This window comes from Acomys minous, assembly GCF_964271855.1.
Source record: "Acomys minous genome assembly, chromosome: 4".
Taxonomy (NCBI): Eukaryota; Metazoa; Chordata; class Mammalia; order Rodentia; family Muridae; genus Acomys; species Acomys minous.
This window is the reverse complement of record NC_140486.1, coordinates 110,458,705-110,474,659: the sequence shown is the minus strand read 5'-3', so window position 1 is coordinate 110,474,659 and position 15,955 is coordinate 110,458,705. Positions and strand designations below refer to the sequence as shown.

At 46.1% G+C, this 15,955-nt stretch overlaps 1 protein-coding gene across 5 annotated transcripts in view; it reads right to left on the bottom strand.

The window, feature by feature from the left end:
- The window catches only part of ARMC9 (armadillo repeat containing 9), a 142,458-nt gene extending 131,909 nt beyond the window's left edge, over positions 1-10,549 (bottom strand). For all 5 annotated transcript variants that reach the window (XM_084779167.1, XM_084779168.1, XM_084779166.1 and 2 more), the window contains exons 1-5: positions 10,449-10,549; positions 7,860-7,947; positions 4,889-5,017; positions 1,964-2,134; positions 496-651 (exon numbers count right to left, since the gene is read on the bottom strand). In XM_084779167.1, coding sequence (XP_084635293.1) covers positions 496-651; positions 1,964-2,134; positions 4,889-5,017; positions 7,860-7,910 — 507 coding nt within the window. In that variant the 5' untranslated portion in view covers positions 7,911-7,947; positions 10,449-10,549. The remainder of the gene's footprint in view (positions 1-495; positions 652-1,963; positions 2,135-4,888; positions 5,018-7,859; positions 7,948-10,448) is intronic.
- Positions 10,550-15,955: the final 5,406 nt, after the last annotated feature.

The window sequence follows — 15,955 nt, the reverse complement described above, 5'->3', positions numbered from 1 at the left end:
GACCCTAGTCTACAAAGCAAGTCTAGGACAGCCAGCAATGTTACACAGAGAAACCCTGACTTGAAAAACCCAAAATATAAATATAATAATAATAACAACAACTACTTTTGTTTACTTTGCTAACTGTAAAGGAATCATTCTCTCTGGCTCAGGCCTGGCCTTCAGAAGCGCGTGTCAATGTGTGGTTCAGGTCATAGGTTATACATCCCTATTATTTCATTCTGAGACCACAACTCAACTTCCTTCTGCATCTCCCTCCTAATATCTAACTGGCCTGGCTTCTATGTCTTGCTTCATCCCTTACAGGCTACAGATATGTGCCAGGACATACAACACGGCTTGTACAGGATAACACACCACCAGGCATTCGATAGAGTAACTATTTACATTCGGCTACAGGAACAGTAATGAGGATAGACCTTAGGCCATTTAAAGCATCATCCAGAAAGCAACAATGAGGCCCAGGTTCTGACAAGTCCCACAGCAGCTGCTCACCTGGAAGAGCTCTTTAAATGAGGGGTGCACCATAGGATTGGGCACAAAGGGGAGGGCATAGAAGGGAAGAAACTCCGTGGTCTGGCTCAGGGCGGCCCCTTTTGTCTCCAGGTAGGTTTTGAAATACGAAATCCTCTCATCTAGCTCCTGTTTGTCCTAGAAGAAGAAGAAGACATGTTTAGGGTCTCTGGCTTGGGACTCAGTCCTCCTGTTGACCCTGTCCACTCTGAGAAAGTCCCTGGGTCTCAGTCATGTCACTAGCATTGCCCCACCTGGCTGGCAGGACATCGCTCCAGTGTCTAATGTCACTTTAGATAGGAATGCCAGGAGACCAATATGCACTCCACATGTTTTTTTTTTTTACCATTTTCTCGTGTCCTTAAAAAGCTTCATAAACATCATTTTCAACGTCAGAACCGACCACTTGTCTATAATTCTCCATTGTGAGATGGGCCCACGCTTCCGTTTTCCAGACACATAAACATTTGCCTGCATTCCCATGCCTCTAAAGGGGAGCGCAGCATCTTTGTCATTCCCTGAAACAGAAGTGCACTCCTGCCCTTCATGAAGCTAAGGACTGACGGTGACCACATCACTGTTCCACATACAACCCAGATCAAGCGACGACACTGAGCCTTCAGAGCGTACTTTTCCCCCACACACAGAACCCACCTTCCTCTTCTCGTGAACACACCTCACTCAGCCTGCGCTGTGAGGTCCTCTTCTGAGTACTGGGCTTAGAAAATAGGTCACACTGACTTTCGTATTACACCAAAATAAAAAAATCGCCTAAGCAGAAATAAAGTGGAACAAAACAACAACAAGCACTGAAGAAAGTCAGACCCTCCCGACACGGGTCCTAGAGGAACAGCCTTCCAAGAATGGCTACTCCATGGCCACTTCCTCACCACCGCCCCTCCATTGGTGTCCCCACATTCCAGTGAGTTCCCACGGGAACTCAGGGCAGTGTTACAAGAGTGATCTCACGCCAGCGCTCTGTCCTGTGCTGTTTTGTCTATAATTGAAGGGCCATCTACCCCAGGCACCCGACACTCCAGCCCTCTGCTTCCTTTTCCACATCTCCAGCCCATCCAGGAAAAGGCAGCAGCTAAACTCAAGCCTCGTGGCCCCTCCTCAGGACTCCTCTGCTTCCTGCATTTAAACATATGGCCTAGGTCTTCTCCTAGCTACAGCTTGTAACCCAATAGCGCAAACTCACTGTGATGAGTCTCCAAGACTCAGCCATCTGAGGTGTTTAAAAGGAAAACAATTTAACTTTGATCACAGAAAGTACAAAATTCCATATCAATTAGGAAATAAACTTCTGAGGATGAAGCCAAAAAAAAGTGTGTGTTGGGACATAAGAAGCAACGTGGTAACATGGTCACAAAACTAAACGAATGCTTCCTTGAAGTCCTCGAAGGCCTGCTACCTAACTCAGAGTGACCCGAGCCCTAAGCCAGCCTACCGGCCTGCCTCCGGAGTACTTCAGGAGATAGATGGCGAAATGGATGTGAAGGTAGAATTCCAGCTTCTGGGCCAGGGAGTCAGTGTCTCTGAGGGAGCGGGGAACGTGGCCCTCCCACAAGTCAAAGAACACCTTCTGGTCTCCACTGTCGAACGCTGCCACCAGATCCTTCTGTGGAGAAGACATAACAAGAATCCTAGTCAAGGGGCTGGAGAGATGGCTCAGTGGTCAAGAGCACTGTCTGTTCTTCCAAAGGACCCAGGTTCAATTCCCATCACCCACATGGCAGCTCACAACTGTCTATAATTCAAATTCTAAAGGATCTGACACCCTCACTCCAATGTACATGAAATAAAATAAAATAAAATAAATCCTAGTCAAAGCTAGGTGTGGTGGTACACACCTTACTCGCAGCACTCATGAGGCAGAGGGAGGCGGTGAGGCCAACCTGGTCTACAAAGCGAGTCCAAGACAGTCCTGTCTCAAGGGGGAAAGAAAAATCCTAGTCAAACAAGATGCTCCCCACCACCTACCAATGCTAGATACTTACACACTCCTGCCCAGAGGCTCCTTCGGCAATACCCAGCCTGGACTCTGACAGCATGAAACAATAGGGCTTCAAAATAGACAGGGTTCTGAGGCCGGACAACATGGGCATGTGACTGTCCTCAAGTCTCCCTGTGAGGACCATAAACATCCCATGGAGAGCTGCCTTACCGTGAGCTATGGCCATCCATTCACTACAAACCTACAAGTGTTTTGTTTTGTTTTGTTTTGTTTTCTTGTTTTGTTTTTTGAGACAGGGTTTCTCTTGTAGTCCTGGCTGTCCTCCATTCGCTTTGCAGGCCAAACCAGCCTTGGAAAAGCTGAGGGCAGCCTGTTGGCCACTGTGGATGGGGGTGCCAGAACAAAGCACAGGCAGCCAGGCACAGTCCCCCAACAGACTGGGGGACCTGGTCAGAGGCTCCTCGTTCGCCTCTGCTCGGGACATGTTGCTGGGCTGGGCTCAGCCCCGAGCTCCCCTCTCCTCAGTTCCCCTGCAAATCCTGCCAGCCACTCAGGAGGCTGAAGTGAGTGTAGACTTTTTCTTTTTGTCTTCTTTTTTTTTTTCTTTTCTTTCTTTCTTTCTTTCTTTCTTTCTTTTGTTTTTTGAGATAGGGTTTCTCTGTGTAGCCCTAGCTGTCCTGGAACTCACTCTGTAGACCAAGCTGGCCTCCAACTCAGAGATCCGCCTGCCTCTGCCCCCTCCAAGCACTGGAATTAAAGACCTGCACAAGCCACCACACCTGGCCAAGTGCACACTTTTCTAAGGCTCAGAGTCATGAAATTTTTAAAAATATGTCTTAGCAGACTCTACACACCAAATGGTCCATCTACAGTTTATTCTAGATTCTATATTTATAAACCTGAATTACAAACCTTTGCAATGTCACTACCGTCACATCAATACCTAGGAATGATCCTTGCTTTAAAATAACCTCTACACATGAAACAGTCCACTGTTACTATGGTCAGAAACTGATCCTCTGTTAGCCAGAGTCACCAAGATAAGCATGCATACACACCACCACCAATCATGGAAAGCCATTGTGCTGGAACTGGGCCTAAGAATGGCAGCATAAGGCAAGCAACAGTAGACTTTGCTTAACCACTATCCAAGACATTTTTGTTATTTGAGTTTCTAAAAAATATTTTAATTACATCTATTTAGAGACTTGTGTATGTACATATATGTGCATATGTGTGGTATGTTTGTACATGTGTCATACTGTGTATGTGAAGGTCGAAAGACAACTTTTGGAAGTTGGCTCTCCCACCATGTGTTCATAAGAATCAAACTCAGGTCCTCAGGGTTGGGAGCAAATGAGCCATCTTTCTAGACCAGTTTTTGGCTAGATTCCCTTATCTTGATTTCCTGACCTTCCTGCCTTAGCCTCCGGAGAGCTGGGAATAGAGTGTGCACCACTGTTCTCCTCTTCTGCTCCAAGGACTTTTTTGTTGTTGTTGTTGTTTGTTTTGTTTTGTTTTGAGACAGGGTTTCTCTGTGTAGCCCTGGCTGTCCTGGACTCACTTTGTAGACCAGGCTGGCCTTGAACTCACATAGATCTGCCTGCCTCTGCCTCCCGAGTGCTAGGATTAAAGGCAAGTGCCACCTCCCCTGGCTCCAAGGACTTTTGTATGGGAAATCTATCATTGGGGCACTATGATGGAGTGGCATATGTTATAGTATTATCTAATAGCTGTTGACTGGATAACCAAAAAGAAAGATAAATAAATACTAAATACACATAAACACCAGAAAAGAGCATGTAAGCAAGGATAGATAGGGGCTGGAGAGATGGCTCAGAGGTTAAGAGCACTGGCTGCTCTTCCAAAGGTCCTGAGTTCAATTCCTAGCAACCACATGGTGGCTCATAACCATCTATGAGATCTGGTGCCCTCTTCTGGTGTACATGCAGGCAAAACAGTGTGTATATATGATAAATAAATAAGTCTTAAAAAAAAAAGGATAGATAAAACTGGCATCCTTTATATTATTAGATTTTACTTTATGCATATGGAGTTTTGCCTGCATGCATGTCTGTGCCCCATGTGCAAGCCTGGTACCTGCAAAAGCCAAAGAGGATGCCAGATCCCTTGGAACTGGAGTTACACATGGTTATGACCCACCGTGTGTACGCCAGGGATTGAAGCTGGACCCTCTAGAAGAGCAGCCAGTGCTCTTAACTGCTGAGCCATCTCTCCAGCCGCCTCTGTTGTTTATTTTGATAGCAACCAATCTAACCCATTTGAAGTATGAAATCTTGTGGTTCTTGGTGTATTCTTCTGATAGCTTTGAGTCTATTTTTATCTAACTTGAAAGAACTTGCAATTTTCTGACTGTCCCAGCATCTTCACAGAGCTGAAGACAAGGCAAGGTCTTACCTGGATTAGCAGCGACTTGGAGTCCTTCTTTAATGATCCACCTACAGTTTTACATACTGGCTTTCCTTTTAGTTTGCATTCTTTTGAAAATGTCTTCAAGGTATCTTCAAATTCAGCAAAATCTAAATACTGGGATAGAGAACATAATTCAGGAACAATAAATAAAGAAATAAATAAATGAAACCCAAATATTCCAATTAAACAATTTGAACAAATGGTCAAATGCCCTGAACACACATCTCGCTAATGCAGACATACAAAAGGCCAACAGGAATATGCTCAAAGCCACTCCCACAAGAATATCTACCACCAAAAAGACAACACCTGGGGATGCCCAGCACATGATACTCTTGCAGAGGACCCAAGTTTAAAAGCCAGCACCACCATCAGGAGGCTCACAGCTTCCTGTGTAACTGCAGCTCCAGAGGACCCAGCACCCTCTTCTGGCCTCCGCTGGCACCTGCACTCGAATGCACATACATGTGCACAAACACATAAATCATAAAACACATCTTCAAAAGGCCAAAAGTGAACAGTGACAAAGAAAGTAGAGGAGAGGGAACTTTCTAACTGTTAGTGGCAATGGAGACCAACATAGCTATAAATGGACAACAACTGGAGGTTCCTCAAAAAACTAGGAAAGGCCAGCCTGGTCTACAAAGTGAGTCCAAGACAGCCAAGGCTATATAGAGAAACCCTGTCTCGAAAAACAAAAACAAAAACAAACAAACAAACAAAAGAAACATCAAGTCATAAACATGCATCTTTTGTCAATTACACTTATAGAAAACAGGTGGCCGTGGATTCAGGATAAAAGTGAAAGATCTCCTGGGGCTGAAGCTACAGGTTATGAGCCACCATACTTGGGTTCTGAGGACTGAACCTGGGGCTTCTGCATGAGCAATACGTACTCTTAAGCACTGAGCCCTTGCTACAGCCCCATCATTTTATTATTAATAGAAAATTGAAGTGATGCAATCTGAAGAAAGCAAGTGATGGGCAGAGGTCTACAGCTTTTGGTTTACTAGGATCTATTTGAAATAGAATTAGAAATAATGCTTCGCTAACAGGAGACTATATGCTGGTCATGGTGGTGCACACCTGTAATCCTAGCACTCGGGGAGGCAGAGGCAGGTGGATCTCTGTGAGCTCAAGGCCAGCCTGGTCTACAAAGCCAGTCCAGGAGAGCCAAGGCTACACAGAGAAACCCTGTCTCAAAAACCAAAAAAACAAAACAAAACAAAAATAAAAACCAAAGGAAAATGTTAACAGCAAGCCTCCTGCAGTTCTCCCACTCTCAAGAACAGTGCTCTAATACTGTTCTTCACACATGTCCTTTCAGTTGGCATCAGTCAGATCGTGTTCCACATATTCTAAAGTGTGGCTGGGTCCCCTGGCCCTGCCCACAGTCCTGGTGGTGCCAGCTATAGCACTTTATTCATGATCACCACAACGAACAAAGCTGCCTGTCCAAAGTAGACCCTCTACTGGCCCCTGAGGCATAACTGAAAGCTTATTCACACAGGCCAGCGTCCATCTTCAGCCCTACACCTCAGAAGGCCCGCCTGAATCCTGCTCTTCCCAAGCTCTCAGAGTAGCCAATCGAAGGGGCTGCGAGCTAACAGAGGTTATTCCAGGTCTATGGCACAAGCCTGTGATCCCAGCACTGGGGAGCCAGAGGCGGGAGGAGAGAGGTCTCAAGGTCATCTTTGGCTACCGATCAAGTTCAAGGCTATCCTGGGCTATATGAGCCCCAATCAAACACAACAGACTCAAGCTAGCACCAGTGAAGTGAAAAATCATGTAATGATTTTTTAAAAAAGAATACAAAACAGAAAAAATGTGTTGCAGCTTACAATCTATTTATATATTATTCATTTACTCACTTAATTTGTTTTGATAACAGGGTCTCTGTATAAAGTCCAGACTGTCCTGCTAGAGCCTCTCAAGTGCTAGAGTACATGTATAAACTTGCTACATTTTAAAGGTATACTTATGTTTATTTTATGTGTGTAGGCAGTTTGTCTGTGTATATATAAATACACCACATGCACAAGGCGCCCACAAAGCCAGAAGACTATATCAAATCCTTTGAAACTGGAATTATAGAACGCTGTTAGCCACCGTGTGGATCCTAGGAACCAAACCTGTGTCCTCTGGAAGAACAGTCAGTGCTTTTAACCACCAGGCCATTCTTGCTACATTTTAATTTTGTTTTTAAACATTTATTCAAGCCAGGCAGGGGTGGCGCATGCTTTTAATCCCAGCACTTGGAAGGTAGAGGAAGGCAGATCTCTGAGTTCGAGGCCAGCCTGGTCTACAGAGCAAGTTCCAGGACAGCCAAGGCTACACAGAGAAACCCTGTCTCAAAAAAAACCAAAAAAACAAACAAACAAAACAAATAAAGATTTATTCATTTTTATCTTTGTGTACCTGAGTGTTTTGCCTACATGTATGAGTCTATGCATCACATCCATGCCTGGTGTACACAGAAGTCAAAAGAGAGTGCTGGATTCCTTAAGACAGAATTACCAATGGCTGTAATTCACCATGTGTGCGCTAGAAATCAAACCTGTGTCCTCTTAACCTCTGAGCCATCTCTTCAGTCCCATTACATTTTAAAATACATATTTTGGGGACCTGAGTTCCAATCCCAGCATCCTCAAAAGGTGGCTCACAAATGCCCCACTCTGGCCTCCAGAAAACTCACACATATGATGCAAACAGCCATACATACATAGATACATACATAATCCTTTTTTTGTTTTTTTTTTTGTTTTTTTTTTCCAGGCAAGGTTTCTCTATGTAGCCTAGGCTGTCCTGGACTAACTTTGTAGACCAGGCTGGCGTTGAACTCACAGCGATCCGCCTGCCTCTGCATTCCGAGTGCTGGGATTAAAGGCGTGCACCACCACCGGCTGGCTTAAATAATCTTTTTTAAAAATGCTTTTTGGTGACTTGTGTTTCATACCTCTTTCACCAGTCCAAGTAATTCAGATTCATGGGCCAGAATATCCCCCATAGTGAATTGTTACTGGCCGTTCTCATAGCAGAAATCTCTACAAGACAAAAACATAAGACAAAGGTTAATTTTAACCACCTGAGAAATGACAAGGGAGTGGCTGTGGTAGACAGAGTACAGGGTCCAGAGACAGGCACACAGTAATCCCCGGAACCTGTGACTATGGGGCAATGTGAGGTCACGTGACTAGTGGGATGCAAACATGCAGGTGGCATTAAGACAAGTAACCAGCTGCCCTTTAATCCCAGAGATAAGCCTGGATGACTAGTTCAGCTAAGAAAGGCAAGAGGACCAGTGTCAGAGTGACAAGATGCAGAAATATAGACCCATCACTACAGGCTTCGAAGACAGAGCGGTGGTCACGAGTCAAGGAGGTGAGGCAGGGACTGGGAGGCAGGACACACTGTGGCTGGTCCTGAAAGAAACAGGATGCCAAGGCCAGGGTTTGGCATATGGATCGAGGCCCCTTAGTAAAGATCCAAGCAGATACTCTGTGTGTGAATGCACCTGACATGCTCAGTGTAGGCTTCTGGCCTTCAGGACACTAAGCGTGCACTACTCAAGCCACCAAGTTCATGGGAACCAGCAACAGTGGAAAACGCAAGAGCTGAGCTGTGGCTCTGTTGGTAGAGCGTCTGACTAGCAGGCGTAAAGCCCTTTAGGACCTCATCAGCTAGGGCCTCAAAAACTGGGTGTGGTGGCGCACACACCTGCAATCCCGCCACTCCCGTGGGCGGTGTTTCTGGGACCCTACAGCTGAAGTAGACTCCGCAGGTCCATCTCTCCACGCCTTTCGTAGCTTTCCATCTGCTGGCTTGAACCACAATGGCCACCAGGCCCTCCCAGCTTACATGGAAGCTCACTGATGCCCACAATATATCCTGCCCTCAAAGAGCGGCGTGTACACAGTTCTGTCTGTCTTGATGTTCTTTCCTGCAAACATCTAAAGGTACCCACCCAGAAAGACTTGCAAAACATCAGGCCCACCACTCACGGGCCAGATGCTGAAATCTCCCAGGTAAATACAGAAGGAGGGAAATTTCTGTAAGAAAGTGGGCTGTCGGGAATTGGAGAGATGGCTCAGAGGCTGGGAGCACTGGCTGCTCCTCTAGAGGGCCTGGATTTAATTCCTAGCACCCACATGACAGCTTACAACTGTCTGTAGCTCCAGATTTAGGAAATCCATGACAATAGGCATGCATGAGGTGATAGGCATGCATGTGGCGCACACATATATGTGAGCAGGCAAAATTACCCATACATATAAAATAAATAATTCTTTTTTAAAAAAAGAAAGCAGGCCAAAAGCCTGGTGTGGTGGCATGTGCACGCCTTTAATCCCAGCGCTTGGGAGGCAGAGGCAGGCAGATCTCAGGCCAGCACGGTCTTCAGAGTTCTAGGACAGCAAGGGTTATACAGAAAAACCAAATAAATGGGCTGGAGAGATGGCTCAGAGGTTAAGAGCACTGACTGTTCTTCCAGAGGTCCTGAGTTCAATTCCCAGCAACCACATGGTGGCTCACAGCCATCTATAATGTAATCTGATGCCCTGTTCTGCCCAGTAGGTGTACATGCAGGCAGAGCACTGTATACGTAATAAATTAATCTGAGAAGAAAAACTAAATAAATAGATAGATAAATTAAGTGTTAAATATTAAAGCAGGCTGAGCAAGACAGAGGGAGCAAGCCAGTAAGCAGCACTCTTCCACGGCCTCTGCATCAGCTCCTGCCTCCAGGTTCCTGCCCTGACTTCCTTGGATGAACAGTGATGTGGAATCGTAAGCAAAATACGCCCTTCTCCTCCCTCTGTTGCTTTTGGTCAAACTGTTTCATCCCAGCAATAAGAACTCTAACTGGGACAGTGCCCCCCACCTCATGAGCCACCAAACTCACAGACACTCCATAAAGTGACAAAGCTGGAATTAATTCTGTGCTGGTATTGCAGGTGATTATGCAGAAGTTGGTTCTCTCCTTCCAACATATGGGTCTGGGGTTCCAACACAGGCCTTCAGGCTTGGTCAGCAAGTGCATCCTATTGCTTGTGAGTTCATGTCCCTTATCTCAGTTAATTTACTCCAAACAGCCTAAGGAAGCTGTTCATAGAGTTTTGGCATGCGATGACAACTTCTGCATTGCCATCTGCAAGAGATTTAGGCCTACAGCTGGCCGAATAAGGAGAAGATGAATTTGCACTGCGCAAGTACCATGCTTGCCCTTAGCTTCAGTGAAGCCTGAGCTTGATCTGGGTGCTGGGAGGGAAGACTACTAATGAAAACTACCGGGAGCGAGGGACCTAAATGCCTCAGGCCACGGGATCCCGCTGCCAAAGCTCAGCAACACAACCAGGGACCACTACAAGTGCGCCCAAGCCCAGCAGAGCTAGGGACTCCTCCGGGAAGCAACGGACCTATGCTTTGGAGGCACAGGAGGCAGCCTCAGGCCCTGGTCCGATAGGAACCAGGACAGACAAGGCGAGCCATCCACGCGGGGCTCCGAAGCCTGCGCCACGGGCCCAGCCACAAGGAGGGTCGCGCTTACCTGCTGCCGGGCTGTGCTTTCTCTCCTCTAGACTGCCAGCTCGCCCGCCGTCACCACGGCAACAGCCACCGCTACTCGGGGTCACGTGAAGTGACGCTGCCAATCGCGCAGGGCGAATACCCGCGCGGAGCCTCCTGGGAAGGGAAGGTGGGCGGCACCAGAATTGGTCCGTGGCGGACGTGAGGGCTTATAGTACTGTGGCGAGCTCGGGGGGGCGGGTCTTTAGTTGAGTCTGCGGAATAATGATAACTCAGATCTGCCTGTTTAAGAACCGAGCACCTCGGCCTGGAGAATGGCTCAGAGGTTAAGAACACTGGCCATTCTTTTCAAAGGTCTTGAGTTCAATTCCCAGCAACTACATGATGGTTCACAACCTTCGATAATGAGAGCGAGACCCCCTTCTGGCCTGCAGCTATATATGCAGATAGACGACTGTATACATAACAATAAATAATTAAACCATTAAAAAAAAAATCAGAGCACCTCCCAGCAGAGGCAGGCATTCTACAAAGCGAGTTCAAGACAGACGGCCAAGGCTATAACACAGAAACCCAATCTTGAAAAACCTGAAAAAAAAAAAAAAAAAAAAGATCCGAGCATCACACTTCCACTTACAGCCAAGCCTTCCAGGGGTTATTAGAGACATTTGTGTCTTTTCATGTGAATTTTGTCCGTGTCCGTAAAACAAAACAAAAACGGAGGTTAAAGGTGGTTTCATCCAAGCCCGATGTCCGGAGTTCGATCCCCAGGGCCTACCTAGGGACCAGGAGTGTGCATTAAATAGTATTCATTAAGTAGCCCAGCCTAGTGCCCTGGGTGTACTCAGAGCTACTCTAGACCAAACTCAGTACTGAAGGCAAGAGAAAACCCCTCCCTTCAGAGTGCTCGGAGTAGAAGTGTCTATATTTCCACATTTCAGGCCTTCTAAAAAAGTGGGAGACTCCCAAGGCTGTCCTGAGGACTTGGAGTAAGAAGTGACCTCACCTTTAAAGAAGGCTTAGCATGGGCTGAGGCCCCACCTCCTGAATTCTCTGCTTGTCAGTGCTTTTGTGACTTAGAATGTCTTTAAAGCAATGCTATATTCAACAGGAAGAGAGTACTGTGTCCTATGTCTTGTCCAAGTACTGTGGCTTGAAAATAACTTTCCCTGGATGTAGTCTCAGTTAACACTGGTTATCAGTATAACTGTGTGCCAGGGGTTACCAGGTGAAATATAGGACAGACAATTAAGTTTCAGATAACTTTGTCATGAATATATCCACAATATTGCTGTATTCTATTGTGCTGGGACTATATTTTTATCTGCTAAATACACAACCATGTTTGTGCCCAGAATCATATTAAGTGAGCCACATAGATTCTTTTTTTTTTTTTTTTGTAGTAAGATTTTATTATGCATACAATGTTGTGTCTGCATGTACACCTGAACACCAGAAGAGGGCACCAGATCTCAAGTAGATGGTTGTGAGCCACCATGTGGTTGCTGGAAATTGAACTCAGGACCTCAGGAAGAGCAGCCAGCGTTCTTAACCTCTGAGCCATCTCTCCAGCACGCCACATAGATTTTTTTTTTTTTGAGACAGGGTTTCTCTGTGTAGCCTTGGCTATCCTAGACTCGCTTTATAGACCAGGCTGGCCTCGAACTCACAGCGATCCGCCTGCCTCTGCATCCTGAGTGCTGGGATTAAAGGCGAGTGCCACCACGCCCAGCTCCCGCCACAGAGATTCTTATTCTCTCTCGTGTCTATGGGATGGATAATGGGCTCTGTCCACACATAAATAAAAATATATTTTGTTTTGTTTTTTTGAGACAGGGTTTCTCTGTGTAAAAGTCTTGGCTGTCGTGGAACTCACTCTGTAGATCAGGATGGCCTTGAACTCAAAGATCTGCCTGCCTCTGCCTCCCAAATGCTGGGATTAAAGGCGTGTGCTACCACTGCCCAGCAATAAATGAATTTTTAATTAAAAAGATATATGTAATGGTGGGGGGGGGGAGATTCCTCAGAGCTCACAGAACCCAGGAGAGCAAACCTAACCCAGGTATTTGGGCCTCTGAGCTCTGGCCAACAATAAAAACACCGCCAGGGAGTAGAGGGATGGCTCAGTCAGTAAGGTGCCTGCTGCAGAAGCATGAAGGTCTAAGGTCAGCTCCCCAGGACCCACATAAGAGCCAGGTCTGCTGGTGTGCCCCTGTAGCCCCAGTGCTAGAGTCTAGAGTCATTGCAGTGGTGGGGAGGTGGGGAGCAGAGAAAGGTAGATTCCCTAGAGTTCATTGGCCAACCAGTCTAATCAACTTGATGAGTTCCAGGTTCAGTGAGGGACCCTACTGATAAAAAATAAAATGAAGAACTATCAAAGAAGGTATTTTTATACTCACCATTTTAGCTTCCACATTCACTTGAAAGGACACACACACACACCTACAAACACATGTACACAGGCCACACACATACCCAAGCAAACAGGTGGAACCCTCCAGAATTTTTTTTTCTTCTGGATGCATTTGCCTGGCTGCTGGGATTTGCTCACTGTGTCAAGCACCCCTCTCCGGTTTGGTAACTATGGATTCTGGGTAATCTGACAACAACCATGTTGAGTTATAGCTGTCATGATCACCCTGAGTAATCCTGGTTGGTTCCCCACAAATAGTTTCTCAGCATACCATAAATAGCCAAATCCATGAGAGACTGGTATGTAGGAGTGGAGGACTGGACCCGGGTGCCAGGAATTCGCCTGGCTCTTTGATGTTAGCTTGAGATAAACCAGGTGCATTCCAGCTTGAAGTCACTTTTGTCCTGACTGCTGTATAAAGCCCCATCGTTTGCCCCAAATGTTGGCGTTCTGCCGGGTCTCTCTCCAAGGCATGCTTCTCTCAGTAAATCTCCAGTAAGCCGAACCACGTACAACCGTGGATCAGTCTGCCGTATTCTCCCGGCACAGGGCACCTTGGGACGGCTCTCAAACTCTGGGACTGAGGTGTTGCAGAACATACTCAATTCATCTCCTCCCTGAGATGAGCAGATGGTCCAGACTGAACTAAATGTGCTCCATCTCTGTGGCCACAGTAATTGGTCCAGAATGAGCACGTGACGTGTTTGAACAAGTCCAAACAGAGCCAGTAGCCATTTTTCCCAGGGATTTTTCTCTAGAAGTGTGACCACACCCTCTGTAAAATGGCACCCAGGGAAGCCTCCGGTCACGTTCTTCGCCACATGGGAAAGCCTGAGAAAATTAAACCATCACCTAGGCTGGGATCTGAAGAACCAGCCTGCCTCTATCTTAGGCTTAAAAGCCATCTTAGAGTAAAAACAAATTAGGTTCAATCCTATTTAGGACTAAACCTCTGTTTCTCAAGGAATGGGCTCTGCCACACCTTAATCTTAACTACAAACGGTTCTGTACTGCATGTTCCAAGGGATGGAAATCATGTCTTTGCCTCAAAAAGTTTTGTTTATAACCATCTTGCAACCCCACCTTGGTTTCAAAAGGTTATATGACCACCTATGAGTACCTTGTCATGACTACCCGTTGTCATGACTACTTTGTTATGCCCACCTGGCAAACACGTCTTTGTTTCAGAAGGTCATTAGGACTAATTTGTTGTGCTTATGTTCTGCTCCTGTAACCACACCTCTTTCGCCTGCCAAATCCCCCATTTGTAAACTCCCTACCTTTGAACTATAAAAGCCTTGCCTTCCTCACATCCAAAGCTGACCTCTCAATCCCTGCCCTAGGGGAAGGCAGTCAGTGAGCACAAATAACAAAGCTCACTTTAGTTACTTTGGGTATGATGATTGGGGTTAGTGGTCTCTCCCATCTTTGGGATTAACAGGTCACTGGTCCCAGACTCCGGGGTCCCTTCAGCAGCCCTCATCCTTGTAGTTCTTCCATCCACTCTGTGAGCCACACTCTTCCTGCAGCATCCTCTGATCCACTGTTGTTTTCTCCTTAAACTGGTCCAAGCTGAGTTTCTGTTGCAATCAAAGAGGCCTACTAGTAAAGGCATAATTCCTATACATGTCTTTCAAGTGGGAGAAGAGCCTAGTACTGTGATGCACCCGTGTAGCCTATTATTTCACTTCTGACCCTAGATGTGTGGAGGGTTTCTCCCTATATATCTAGTAATCTCCCGCAGACGCAAGCTGGGTGTGCACTAATTCAGGTCTGAAGGTAGCAGCCTGGAGCTTCAGCCAGATTCCATAGGGTAAGGGCTCGGTCTACAAGACTGCCTCCACAGTTTAGATGCCAACCACACATAATAGGCTCTCACCAATGACTCTAAATCAAAGTTCTCTGGACCCACTCCTTGGGTTCTATGAATCTGCTAGGATGGCTCATTAAGTTCAAGGAAATATGTTTACTGGTTCATTATAAAGGATATTATACAGGATGTAGATAAATAGGTAGATTATAAAGTGGAGTACACAGCAAGGTAAAGACTCGGGCTCCTCGAGAACCCCTGCGTGGTTCAGCAGTCAGAAGTGAGAATCCAGGAATTTTTTTTTTAATTTTGGTTTTCCTAGATGATAGGGTTTCTCTGTGTAGCCATGGCTCTCCTGGAACTCCCTCTACAGACCAGGTTGGCGTGGGATTCAGAGATTCACCAGCCTCTGCTTCTCAGGCACTAGGATTAAAGGTGTGTGCCAACAATGCCCCGCTGGGAATTCAGGACTTTTTATGGAGGCTGCCTTACAGTTGACTGTGGAAAGCTCCCAGCCTCTACTCATGGCTTTTCCTTTCTGGGGACCAGTCTCCAGCCAGGAGCCCGCAAAGGGTTAGTTCATTGGAGCATAGATACTCCTATCACCCAGGAAAGTCCAAGGGATAGGAGATCTGTGTCAGGAAGGAAGGGAGGGTGTATGTCTGAGGCCAAATCTCCTTGATAAGTTACAATGTCAAGTGAAAGAACTCGAAGTGATTTCCCAATGGAGGGTTCATTTTTTATTTTTAAGATTTATTTTTGAGCTGGGCACCATGGTGCACATCTGTAATCCCATCACTCTGGGAGGCAGAGGCAGGTGGATCTCTGTGAGTTTGAGGCCAGCCTGGTCTACAGAGTGAGTCCAGGACAGTCAAGGCTACACTAAGAAACCTTGTCTTGAAAAAACAAACAACAACAACAACAACAATAATAATAATAATAATAATAATAATAATGTAGCTAAATGATTAATCCTGGCACAATTCCATACATACCATCTGGTACAATTAACAGATGTTTAAACTGTCATACTTTCTCAGTTATATTTCCTCTTTTTAAAAAAAAGATTATTTATTATGCATATAATGTTCTGTCTGCATGTGTGCCTGCCCACCCAAAGAGGGCACCAAACCTCATTATAGATGGTTGTGAGCCATCATGTGGTTGCTAGGAATTGAACTCAGGACCTGTGGAAGAGTAGCCGGAGCTCTTAGCCTCTGAGCTGTCTCTCCAGCCTCTTATATTTCCTCTTAGGACTTTTTTTACTCTTCAGAAACACATGTGATGCTTAATACAAGACTTGAAG